This window comes from Antedon bifida, chromosome 11, assembly GCF_963402885.1.
Source record: "Antedon bifida chromosome 11, ecAntBifi1.1, whole genome shotgun sequence".
NCBI classification, from domain to species: Eukaryota; Metazoa; Echinodermata; class Crinoidea; order Comatulida; family Antedonidae; genus Antedon; species Antedon bifida.
In genome coordinates this window covers 3,867,029-3,879,950 of record NC_136236.1, presented here as the reverse complement: position 1 = coordinate 3,879,950, position 12,922 = coordinate 3,867,029, and the positions used below count along the sequence as shown (strand labels likewise).

General features: G+C 34.9%; 2 protein-coding genes across 2 annotated transcripts; one reads left to right on the top strand and one right to left on the bottom strand.

The window, feature by feature from the left end:
* The first annotated feature begins 41 nt into the window (after nucleotides 1-41).
* Nucleotides 42-6,542, top strand: LOC144856198 (uncharacterized). The gene is made up of 11 exons (XM_078714150.1): nucleotides 42-119; nucleotides 967-1,455; nucleotides 1,599-1,890; nucleotides 2,339-2,559; nucleotides 2,913-3,022; nucleotides 3,335-3,412; nucleotides 3,748-3,849; nucleotides 3,972-4,102; nucleotides 4,288-4,437; nucleotides 4,804-4,902; nucleotides 4,993-6,542. The coding sequence occupies exons 1-11, from the start codon at nucleotides 42-44 to the stop codon at nucleotides 6,093-6,095; spliced, it is 2,853 nt and encodes a 950-aa protein (XP_078570276.1). The 3' UTR covers nucleotides 6,096-6,542.
* A 165-nt stretch (nucleotides 6,543-6,707) lies between these two features.
* LOC144855807 (selenocysteine-specific elongation factor-like) lies at nucleotides 6,708-12,882 on the bottom strand. The gene is made up of 16 exons (XM_078713748.1): nucleotides 12,795-12,882; nucleotides 12,240-12,323; nucleotides 11,922-12,041; nucleotides 11,456-11,526; nucleotides 10,885-10,983; nucleotides 10,324-10,455; nucleotides 10,034-10,174; nucleotides 9,481-9,658; nucleotides 9,254-9,322; nucleotides 9,053-9,130; nucleotides 8,550-8,743; nucleotides 8,340-8,399; nucleotides 8,071-8,142; nucleotides 7,570-7,726; nucleotides 7,323-7,391; nucleotides 6,708-7,015 (listed from the first exon to the last, which is right to left on the bottom strand). The coding sequence occupies exons 1-16, from the start codon at nucleotides 12,874-12,876 to the stop codon at nucleotides 6,909-6,911; spliced, it is 1,713 nt and encodes a 570-aa protein (XP_078569874.1). The 5' UTR covers nucleotides 12,877-12,882; the 3' UTR covers nucleotides 6,708-6,908.
* Between the last annotated feature and the right edge of the window lie 40 nt (nucleotides 12,883-12,922).

Genomic DNA, 12,922 nt, shown 5'->3' with positions numbered 1-12,922 from the left:
AATCAATTGAGAGAGCTGTTGTTGTGTGATGATGAGGAGAGATGAAAATGTGCCTAGCGCCCTCACACTTCGTTGGCGATCAAAGAAGATTCTTATTTTTGATGATCGATGAAATTAAAGTAAAGATTCTCTCAACAATATGCCAGTAAAATAATTTCAAAAGGTAATACAATCATTCGTATATTTAATATATACAAACTGTTATAATATTTTATTTATTATGTAAAATTCAGACATATTTAACTAGCTTTACGTAACTACTACCCACTGTGTTATATTATGCAATGACAACGCCGGCAAGAACTCTCTGTCTCCTCCGGTTGAATTATACTTTAGGCCCCCTCGATAATGCATTTCAAGGGAGCCTAGACTATGCAACATATAGTTATTTATAAACGGTCATAATCTTATCTAGGCATAGAACTTGGCTTTAGGTAAGCCTAGGCTTGTAGGCTATTTATGCCTATAATATATAGGAGTAGTAGTATGTAGGAAATTATGCTTTTTTAGGCTGTGTTTCCACAACCAAAATTAACCGATATTTATTAATATTATTAACGGATAAAGTGCCTATATGGATACGTGGTTTAACCAGTTTTCGCTCAAAAAAATTAATCAATAATTATCTAATTTATATCAAATAATTATCGGATAGGCCATAGAGATATTATAGTTCACTATAATATCTCTATGGATAGCCTAGGCCTACTAAATGTGGCAGGCCTAATAGTTAAAATTAAAGTAAGCTAGCTACTACTAAAGCTACAATAGGGGTACAGTACTAAGTTGATTATTTATTATTATTATTCACTCACTTATTCATTTTATTTCAAATATAAAAAATCGACCAAAATTACAACTCGTGGCGAAGAGCCAGATTGCATGTAAAAATACATGTCATAGTAAAAATATATATATAAAAAATTAATTAAAAAAAACAAAAACAACACTGTTATTTTCTTTTAGATATTGACAATTGAAATCAACACCATCATGAGACGTGCTAAAATCAAGCCTTCTATCAATCTCGCTGCTTCCAGGAGGTCATCGCAGGTGGTCAAGCCGGACAGTAAAGCCAAGAATACACCATCAAAGGACACTCCTACTGAAAGAGGCATTCCTATAGCAGACAACAATGGATCATCTGAGGCTAAGAATGCACTTGAAGTGTCTAAGCCCCAGGTGGCCAGCCCTGAATTGTCTAAGCCCCAGGTCACCAGCCTCAGAGTGTCTAAGTCCCAGGTGGCCAATCTTAATGTGTCTAAGCCCCAGATGGTCAGCCCCAAAGTGTCTAAGCCCCAGGTCACCAGCCCTAAAGATTCTAAGCCCCTGATGGCTGTGCAACAAGTATCCAAACCCCAGTTGTCTTGCACAAAATTTATAACAGAAGGAGCTTCTGGTGACAAGTCTTCCAAGCCTTTAGTGCAAACAGAGTCTGAAGAAATCGCAACAAACGTAAGACAATTTAGATATTTCATTTATTTCACCATTAACCAAAACAAAATTTAAAATCAAGAGTACAGTATAATCGCCATAATTGAAAAATTGTTTATTTTAAATAATGTAATTGAATTCCATGTATGTATTTTTATCTACAGGAGCAAGAATCGGATACCTCTAATAAAGTTAGTCAATCACCTACAGCGCCCTCACAGTCAAAAGAAAGCTTAAATCCGCAGCGTAGGAGAAAATTCTCTGCTAAGCCAAATCTTGGTCAAAATAGAATGCGTTTACCGTTACCATCAAGAAAGGAAAAGACACCTGTAATTTGTCATACCGCCAATGGTACATCAGAAAGTTGTGGTGCTATAGCTAATGCTGATTCTGCTAAGACATTGGATCCACCCAACGTAAGGAGAGTGGTTCCAGTATCCCTACAGAAGTCTGCAGGTATGCCTTGTCTATATGGTCCCACTAGGACGCAAAGCAAGAACCTAAGTGCAATGAAAGTAATTGCTTGTCATTGGTCAACTCATTTGCATTGCGTCCTAGTGGGAACCAAGCTTCAGATGTAAGACAGAGAAACCATGTGTATTTATGATTTTGATAACTAAAGCCTGTTTTCCTGTCAACATTATTCGACGCTATCGTTAACAATAATTGGCGATCTTCTACGTAAACATTGAAATGTTAACGATTTACAGGAAAAGGTACTCGCTATCGTTATCATTTCAACTTGATCGTTTTCAGACGATCGTTGTTGAACTGTTAACGATCAACGACGATAGCGTCGAATAACGTCGACAGGAAAACAGGCTTTTAGGTAGCCAAAAACCTTAATGTTTCGAGAACTGTGCATTTTAGTATGGTAGCAGTAACCATTGTTTTCTATTTCTAGATGTATTGCAAAATAAACATGTGGTGGACAAGCCACAGAAAAACATCAGGGAAATATTATCTACCTCAACCCAACCAAAGCCTCAAATGTCTCAACCAACGGTTCACCCCAAGTCAAACCAACAACCATCACGGCCAGAACGCTTGGTGGAGAAACGAGCTGCACTACCTCCAACCATCCAAGACAAACGATTACGTGATCTCAAAGCGCTTGAGACTGAGGTATTGTGTGCCATTGATATTTTAAAACTAAAGCTCTGTCTACACTATCAAACTAGTTTGACAAAATAAATGTGATGTGCACAAATATGGTAGTAATATGACATCATCATGTCCATATATTGGCATATCACATTTTTTTGTCACATAAAGTTTGATAGTGTCGACAAGGCTTCAGAAGTTGTTGGCTTTTATGATGCAACTCTGATTCTATCAGAGGAAAATTCTGTGGTACAGCATCTCGTGTCTTTCACATGTGATACTTGAATCATAGGCACTTGACCTAACCTTCCATGATACAGGCGTACATGTGATACATATGACACACTGTATTATAATTAAAAATTGTTTTATAGACACCAGCCAAACGACGCAAACGATACATAAAGAAGACATCGCCACCAGACCGCAGCAAGATGACGATGAGCGATCTAATTTATTATAATCCAAAAGCGAACCCAATGAAGTAAGTTGTAGTGGTGCTGTAGCTTGGTTGTTAACATGTATGCCTTTCAATCCCAAGGTCCAGGGTTCAATCCTTACCTAGTGCCAGGGTTGTAACTCACGACTCTTTTAAGTCCATTCCCTAAGACTTAAATACTCATGCTTGGTTCGCACTAGAGACGAAATGTAAAGACATAGCGCAAGTAAGGGATTTGTCAAATCACAAGCAATGGATAATTTGAACATTCAGTGGTCAACTCACTCTCTAATATATTCCTTCTACATTCAATGCAAAATCCCTAATCCGGTTCTTCTGATATTGACTATCTTTCAGGTCGTCGTTGGAAGCCCAAGAAAAAGCTAAAGCAAATAATAACAATAATGATGATAATAATGTAAAGGAAAAACCAAGGTTTGTTGTATATTGTTGTTTATCACTGTTTGTAACAACTGATATAATTATTAATTATTCAAAAGATGTAATTAAATCAATAGCAATTATTTGTATGTTGTATTGTATGTAAATCAAGGTGAAATTTTTGGAACATGTCAAAGATCAAAGGTTAAGACTTTCATCATTAGCTCAGATTCTTTTTTCCACTGAGATTTTTTATTTTATTCTTTTTGATTTCCTTACAAAATATTGGTTTCTGGCAAAATCTCAAAACTACAAATAATATGTTAATATTGTGTTATTTCCCCAAAAAATATATATGATTTACAAACAAATTATTTTTGTTTATCTAGTGTTGTAAATGCTGTGGATGAGGTTGCAGAGGAGGAGTCCAATCAAATGGCACCGCAAGTTAGAATTGATGCAGATGGGAAAATAGTGATAGACAAAGACAGGTAAAGCACACACTAAACTTAACCTACAAAAAAAATTAACTGGTACAAATCTATACCAATTTTTTTTAATACACATCCGAGCGATTGCTCAATTTTTTATGGTACTTTTTTTTTATTGACAGTTTAACGATCGAAGCATCGCCTGCAAGAACATTTGTGACTGAAAATGCTGAAGTCGTTCACGAAGATCAGTCGAATGTAACCTATGCAAGTTTTAGGAAGCGAATCCACACGTCAGCATGGACAAAAATGGGTAAGTGATCTTTACTGATATATATATATATGTTATACTGTACTAGAGAAATATATGCCCAAATTGATAATCAAATAAAATAACGATGGTCAATAAGTTCATTCAACTTTGATTCATTCTCAACAATAACATAATTCATACAGTTCTTGTCGTTATTAAACTTCCAAAATCATTTTTTTTTACAGAGACTGAAAGGTTCTTCTTGGCGTTGAGCATGGTTGGTACAGATTTTACAATGATAAATGCACTTTTTCCAAAACGAACCCGACATCAAATCAAGAACAAGTTTAAACGCGAAGAACGTATGAACCGAACACGCATTGATAAAGCTATACGTGAGTATTACTACAGAAAGCACAAGAAAGTGTCGTCCTAATATTGGTTAGATGTAGTGTTGAAATTATATTTCCCCTCATTTGTTTCATGAGAAAGTGTCCCCTTATTATTTGCCAAGGATTACCAATAGTAAATTAATCACTGTCCTATCAAATAGGTGGTAATATTTTTGTGAAACAGTTTACCGGGGTAACCCCCAACTCGTCTCAAATTACTATAAACTAGGTTCTTTAAAGTGCCTCAAATCCATGCATATATTGTTCACTCTTTAGGTACGGTTAACTGCGCCCCTGCCAATGAAGGGAGCTCTACTGTATATATGTGTGATCTAATATAAAGTATTTTTCATTCATTTATTTATTTAGGAGAAAAACAACGTTTGGACAGATCAATGTTTGAGTCGTCAGAGGATTCAGATGAAGAAAGCGTTGTGGGCGTGACGATAACCAAAGGAAAAAAACGAGGTAACAAATTAAAATTGATGGACATGTATTTAGTACGATAACTGTCTCAATGTGCAGTTGACTAAATGTTTAAAATTTTCTTTTTACTAGGACCAAAGCAAGCAGCGACTTCAAAAGAAAAACGAGTTGAAGATGAGGAAGCCGAGTTCAATGAAAGTCTTCTGGATAACAACTCTGATCAGGATGGTAGTGATGTCGAGGTCACTAACATCCTGGCAAGACCTACACGCTCAGGTCGAATGCCAAAGGTCAGAATTGACTACGCTAACATTGTCGAAGTTGAGGATGAACAGGAGGACACTGGTGGAATTGTGAGAGAAATTGGCTCTTCACCGTTGGTAAATGGAAATGTGCAGAAAACACCAGGTGGATTGTCACCTGGTAAATCAAGTCACATGACACCTGCACAAGGCATGCCAACAACACCTATGCAAACGGTATATGTTGTTACTCCTTTACAAGGAGGTAAACAGTTCATGATTAGACAGCATAATATACCACAGCCGTCACCGGACAGCATTCAAGCAGCCTTAGAACATAATACAGGAGGCACAACCTCACAGTTTTCAACCGGTGGTCAATCGCCTTTAATCCAGCTGCAACATCGGAACTCACCAGCAACATCAACTCTACAGCTGAGAATGCCTTCTCCTCAAAATCCAATTACCTCCCCAACTGGATCACACACAGTTTTGAAACAAAAAGTAGGGAATACCGAAATCATTGTAATGTCGCCAGCAAGAGGAGGTCCTGGCAGTTCAGGGAAAGTTGATTTCAATCATTCCTTGTCAACAGGTGTTCAAAACACTCTGCATACCAACAATACACCACCTGTGCACTCGGCCAATCAAAGAACGTTTATCAGAATTCAACCAGGTGACATAAGAATGTCTCCTAACAACACTGCCATTTCTGTGCAACAAAATCAAACTGCCAATAGCCATACAAAACGTAGACCAACACAAACTTTAGAGGTAGCGCTTAATGAACCGTTTGTACCGCCCTCAATGAAACCAAAATCGTGCCCGAGAGACAGCGCTAACAAAAATCAGCAAAAGGTGATTGTACAAAGTCTACCACAGAGTCTGGAGTCTGGTCCAGAGGTTCTTTTGTTGGATGATGTCAGTCTTGCAGCACAGACAGAGGTCGTGTCAGAGGTCGCGATGGAGGTTGAAGCTGAATGTACCAATTGATGGCTATTTCTTATTTTCTTAATGCTCGATTCCCACCATGACGCAACACAACGATGTAAACGAAACGCAGGTGATTTGACCACTCACAAGAGATAGAACTGCCGTTGTGACTTGCTTGTGTTAAGTCTACATTTTGCGTCCTAGTGGGAACCAAGCTTTAGAGCTAGGTATGAATATAAAACTACCTGGTCCTAGTGGGAACCAAGCTTTAGAGCTAGGTATGAATATAAAACTACCTGGTCTGATGACTAACAAACTATACATGTTCAGAGTATATATAATGTTGAAGAAAAGTTAATTAATAATAAATTTGACAAAAAAAAGTTATTATGTTAAAAGAATTTATAAATTGGAATCAATTGTTTTATAATTTGTATAGGTATGGTTTATAAAAAGTGTACAAATTATAATTTATTTGAAAGAACTTATAAATGAATTTATCTTGGAGGTATTTTCTCATTGTTTTTTATTTACGATTGAACAATGTGTCGACTTTATTTACTTTTATACATTAAATATTTGCTGGAATTTGCAATCCATCATTCCCATCCTGCAGCTGTGCGTAATCGTGATGTTGTTCAGTCAAGCATATCAAGTAAACAATTGACAAAATTCATTTTTCCAGGATTTTTTATTGTTTTGTCAGACTCTTTCATACTATATGGTTACAATATATTCTTGTAAATTCTCATATGAATACTACTTTTATTGTCGCTAATTGTGAAAATGGCTGAAGACTTCCAAAGACTTCCCTCATCTCACTGTCTAATTTTCCATATTGATATGTTATATATTTATATTTTATAGTTCTCCTCATGACTGAATCATTTGTTTCTTTGCATCAAACATGTATCGTTTAAAATGAAGGATGATTTTGATTGGCTGATGGTCATGTGGCAATGAAGAAACATCTTCAGTGTCTGAAAGAAAAACATAGTTATGAGTTTAAAATAATTTTACATTTGGTGATCTATAATTTAGCATTTAAGGCGGGTTTCCCACCCCTATCTTATATCCACATGTGGGGTGATGGTAGTGATTGTGTCGGTTCTCTGTACCATCATGAATATTCATTACCCCTACATTATACGTTGATATAATTAAATCGATGAAGTATGAATAGTTGAACATTTATTGTTTACTTAACCAGGTAACCTTTCCCGAGTCAAATATGCCATTTATAAAAAAAATACTGTATGTTCTTTTCAAATACCAGTTTTGATATACCTTGTTTTTTCTTTCCTTTTTTCTTTGATAATATTGATAGCTGTTTTGATGCTTCATCACCCAGTCCACCTAAAAAATATTGTTTTATTTTATTATAATTATTAAACAATCTTTTATAGTATGATACATTAATTAGGATCTTGGTGATCCAATTTATTTGATGTCAACTTGAACTCGTCCCTCTTCCTCCCCAATCCCATTAGCAGAGAGAAGGCATAATATTTGGCAGTAGTATTAACATACTCACTTGGTATTCGAACTTTAAACTTTCCACTTTGACCAAATCCTCCTTCAATGACCCCTTCTTCCCCTGTAGATAGATGAACTTTCAGACCCACAAACAACTGAATATTTGTTTCTTTCTTAAACAATGAACGACCTATGACACTATATTCATCAGTCATCTAAAAGTGTATAACAAAAATATATGGTATATAAAGATGTCTGTATATCAAGCAGATTTTGAGTTCGAATCTCGATTGGGGTTGCTTTTCATTCTCTATAATTTTACTGTTTATTAATGCTATTGTCATCATTTGGTTTCTCTATATTTTTCCTTTCTGGCTGGTTTACTTTGTCATTCTGATTTAGCTTTCTGCTTATTTTATTTCTATTGAAATCTATAAATTTTGATTTATAATTTATTTCCAGTATATCATTATTATTGGGCGGTTTTGATTTTCTTCTATGCCTGTCAAATGTATTTTTATTTAATTCTTTTATTGTTTTAGAAATATTTTAATCTCACCCTTTCAACAAATCCCTCACGACATTTTGTCTTAAAAATCTTCAGTTGAGGTAGTATTGTGTCTAGGTAGTTCTGTAATGCAAAAATAGATCTTATTTTTTTATTTTAACATCATACGATCGTATTATGTATTTACTACAAGATATTTATAAATGATGTATTACTAGTTTAATTTGAAATCCCAATCAACATTTGTTTTGTATACTACGTATCATTTGCTATAGATGGTGTGAGTTAATATATGCAGTATACAAACGAATAACAATTACCTTCTCGGTCATGTGGCTAACAAGTCTTCCATGAAATGCCAAACGACAGGTGTTTGAATGTAAAAAGCACAGTTAAGAAAAATAATTAATAAATTAGTATCTCCTTTATTACGAGGTGCCCTTTGAATACATGTTGGCTGTAGTGTTAAAAAATATATGTCCCTTCATTTGTTTCGGGGAGGGGTCTACATTAATGTGATAAAGGATATGAATATCTGTATCAAGTTTTGAACCAATCACAAGACAGGCTTCTGGACATGTGACTGGTTTTTCAAACTCCAACAAAGCCCATTGATGATTGGCTGTCTGTGGTTGATCAAAATCACCTGACTTCTTTGTTTCTTTGCTAGGTAAAGGCTTTAATAATTCATCTTGATAAATAAACTCTTTTGAAAAACTAAATTCTGTAAATAGATTTAAAAATGTATCCAAATTTAAAATTCATATGTAGAAATTCATATGCAAAATATTGTTCTTGTTGTGTGATAGATCGGACTTTACTGTAGAATAAAGTGGAGCTAGCTTGGTGGTTAATGTGCTTGTCTTCCAATCTTAAGGTCCAAGGTTCAATCCTGACCTAGTGCCATGGTTGTAACTCACAACTCTTTTTAATTCCACTCCCTAAGGCTCATATGAGAATTATAAGCATGATAAATTGTAAAATAGTTTATCCATCCTGTACTTGGCGAGTTACTTGCTGTTGGAAAACGTACCTGGATTGGAGTCCTCTTGATCTGTAAGGCACCGAAAGAAAGTGACCTTTGACATTACCGTATCATGTCCCATCGTTACTGTAATATTGAAATATTTTGTTCATTACTGTATTTTGTATGTTGCTGTATTTTTACAGAATTGTAAACTTGATTCTCATAAACAGCTCTCCCTAGATTTCTAAAGTAACTGGAAAAACTTACCATGAAACTTGGCTTTAGTTGTGCAAGCACCTTTGAAATAACTTATTTTTTTCACTGATATAATTCCAGCTGAAAAAAAGCATAAATATCAGTAACTTTAAATATATTGTAACAGAAACCTCATAATACAGAACTTTTTTTTTTGCACAATAATTGAAAACATGGTTATCAAAAAAGCATATAGCAATCTATTTGTTTTTTTATTGATCTTTTATTTTCAATCTCACCAAATATTGTTGGCAATGTGCCTGGCGTACACACCAGGCCTCGCTCAAGTTGTTTGGGGTCAAACTGGGTCACACAGATCCCGGCACGGTCACCTTGTGATATGGAGGTTACAGGTTTATGAAACATTTGCATGGATTTTACTTTCTTGTTTACTTTTAGTGCAGGAATTTCTACCGTCTGTAAAGCAGAAAACAATTTGTTTTAGTGTGTCTATCATTGTCACTTTGCTACTTACATTATAATTGTCACTTAGCATTGTCACTTACATCATTAATTGTTACTTTGCCACTAACATCATTGTCACTTGGGATTGTCATTTTGTCACTTACATCATTGTCACTTGGGATTGTCACTTTGCCACTAACATCATTGTCATTTTGCCACTTACATCATTGTCACTTTGCCACTAACATCATTGTCATTTTGCCACTTACATCATTGTCACATGGGATTGTCACTTTGCCACTAACATCATTGTCATTTTGCCACTTACATCATTGTCACTTTGCCACTTACATCATTGTCACATGGGATTGTCATTTTGCCACTTACATCATTGACTGTCACTTTGCCACTTAGCATTGTCCCCGTCATGACCGTTCCTTGACCTCGTATTGCAAAGCAGTGATCCAAAGAAAATAACAGAGGACCTGACGAATCACGCGCTGGAATATATGTTTGACGCTTGAGCTCCTGTATGTAAATGGAACAGATTTAAAATTAGGAAATGTTAGTTTGTAAATTTGTATGTTATCATTTTTAATCTTTTATTAGTTTTACCACTTCCTAATTTTAGCGAAATTTTTGATACAGATTTTCCCACAAATATGTTAAATCAATACCTCAATAAGTTGATCAATTCCTTCAGAACATTCCTCTCCCCCATCTGGTCCCCCTGGTTTGGCAGCTACAGCTATCACGGGAGACCCAGCAAAGCATGTAGATTCTAGCGTCTTTAACATTCTTTTTGTCATCTATATATGTATAAGTGTGATTACATTAGAACTCCTTTATTTTGACACCATAAGGAGATACTTTTCCATGTTATAAAATTATGACACCTTCAAGACAGTGTCCCCTTAATAAGGTTCTACTGATAACACTTGGTCACATATCCCAACTAATACAGTATAGGGCTTAGGTTTTATTTAGCAGAGCAGTCTGACTGAGAGAGGTTTAGATGGGCTTTTTGTATCAGCATTGGTTTGAAATATTTTTGTGGAAGATGCAACGGTTTACACATAATAGCTAGCTTTGACCTTTTCCAAGAAGAGCAACAATTTTCTTTCTATATCAGTCTGACCTTGGAGCCTATGGTACCTGCTTTGATGTTAGAGGTGTAGAAATATCATTGTGGTACAGTACATAAAATCAAAAACTATTCCGAAATTTGATAAAGTAACCTTTTCTATAGTAGCTTGTTTTTTCTGTGGTGGCAACAGATCAACTTTATTCAAAACGACCACCATCTTTTTACATGTTATCTCGCCAATAATCAAGCACTGAAAATAAAAAAGAATAATAAATTACAATTCAGATATGGTTCTTGCCTTCCAATCACAGAGTCCCTAGTTCAAATTTTTTTCCCATGACTTTTCAAAAACTTTTTTTACATACAGCATGTTTATTTAAAAAATGCTTTTTTTTAAGTAACATTTCATTCTGTACAAAAGAGCAAAATCAGAATTATTTTACTGCAGTAACTACATTATTGAATTATTATTATTGAAATGATTGCTTCAAACTTCTACCATTGAAACAAAATCATGCATTGCATTTTTATAGTATTTATTTATTTATATTACATAGAAAATTCTTATTCTTATTGTGTTTTTGCATGGTAACTTAAGCTTTGTCTACACTATCAAACTTTATGTGACAAAAATATGTGATGTGCCCATATATGGAGATGATGTCATATCACTACCATATTTGGGCATAGTTTGATAGTGTAGACAGAGCTTTATACACCACCTCTGCAGATTGAGTTTGCATTCCTTTTGTGACATCGATAACAAGCATCATTAGGTCAATAATTTGTGCACCTTGAGAAGGAAAAAAAATGTCATTATTATTATTATCTTAATATATAAATACAGTGAGTAATAATAATAATTAAATGGGGTTAGTACTGGTCCTTGTAAACTGTGATACTAGATCACATATGGTGGCTACTGACTGTATACAGTTAGCGCTTACATGTTAATACTCAAACCAATATCACTCCTGCATCCCACTAGTAGACCACTATCATGTATATATATATATGCATTTTTTTTCAGGACAGCTATCGCAAGTTTTATTGGTTTGTACGCATGAGTAGATTCTCCTCATTTTGCTCTCTTCATAAATCTTCAAACGTGGCGCTACCATAAGGTTAGTAATTCTAGTTTGGTTAGTAATAATCAATAATGTTGATATACTATTAGTATTAACTAACCTCCAATGATGGTCCTGATCAGTGAAGCGTGTCCAGGGCAGTCAACGAGTGTGAACTGAAGCGTATCATAAGCATTGCCATTTAAATGATCAGGAATCGACACAGAAAATGATGAAAAACCTTGATATATAATTAATAACAACATTAAATATTTAAATCGTAATCACTGTATATGTATTTTTTTGTATTGGACAGAGAGTTGTAGTATGTGGTATCTATTAATGTTTCTTTTGAAAGGGGCGTTTATTATTGTTTGTATTGTAACTCTTTTGTCAGTACTTTCATTTGTTTTTTAAAAAAGCAGTAAAAATTACTCACCTAGATCTAAAGTTATGCCCCGTTCTTTACTCTGTGGGTTCTTATCAAAACTAGCAGTTGATGCTGTTGTGCTTAGTGCTTTTGCTATTTCAAGAATAAAAAATAATAAACTATTTAAAATAGGCCTATTAGTATTAGTATTATTAAAGGCCTATTCCTACTAATACTAGCCTGTATATATACTATTATTATTATCTATATTACTAATAGATACTATACTATATAGGCCTTTTTTCATATTAAGCCTAAAATGCCTAGTTAGCTAGAATCTTATGAAATGTGTTACAAGTACAGAATAGTATAAGTAGCCTATACAATCATGAAGCTACGGTGTAGCATTTAGAAGTTGAATGTTGTTAGATAAATTCGGCTAGGCCTACGTTGGTCATTCAGAACCACCACAGCAGTCAGTCAGTCCTGGTTCGTCAGTCGTGTCGTGATTGCTTCGACAGGCCTAGCAAATAAGTTGGCTTAGCCTAGCCATGCAATTAGTAACTCATTTATTTTATAGTATATAGATTATGATGACAATGGTTCATAAAGACAAATAATTACCAAGAGAAGTTTTCCCACTGTCAATGTGGCCCAAAACTCCAACATTAAAATTCAACACTGTATTTTCCGTGGCGGCTGCCATCTTGAAAAGTGTTGTCGATAGCGCCCTCAATTGTTCATCTTCGGAG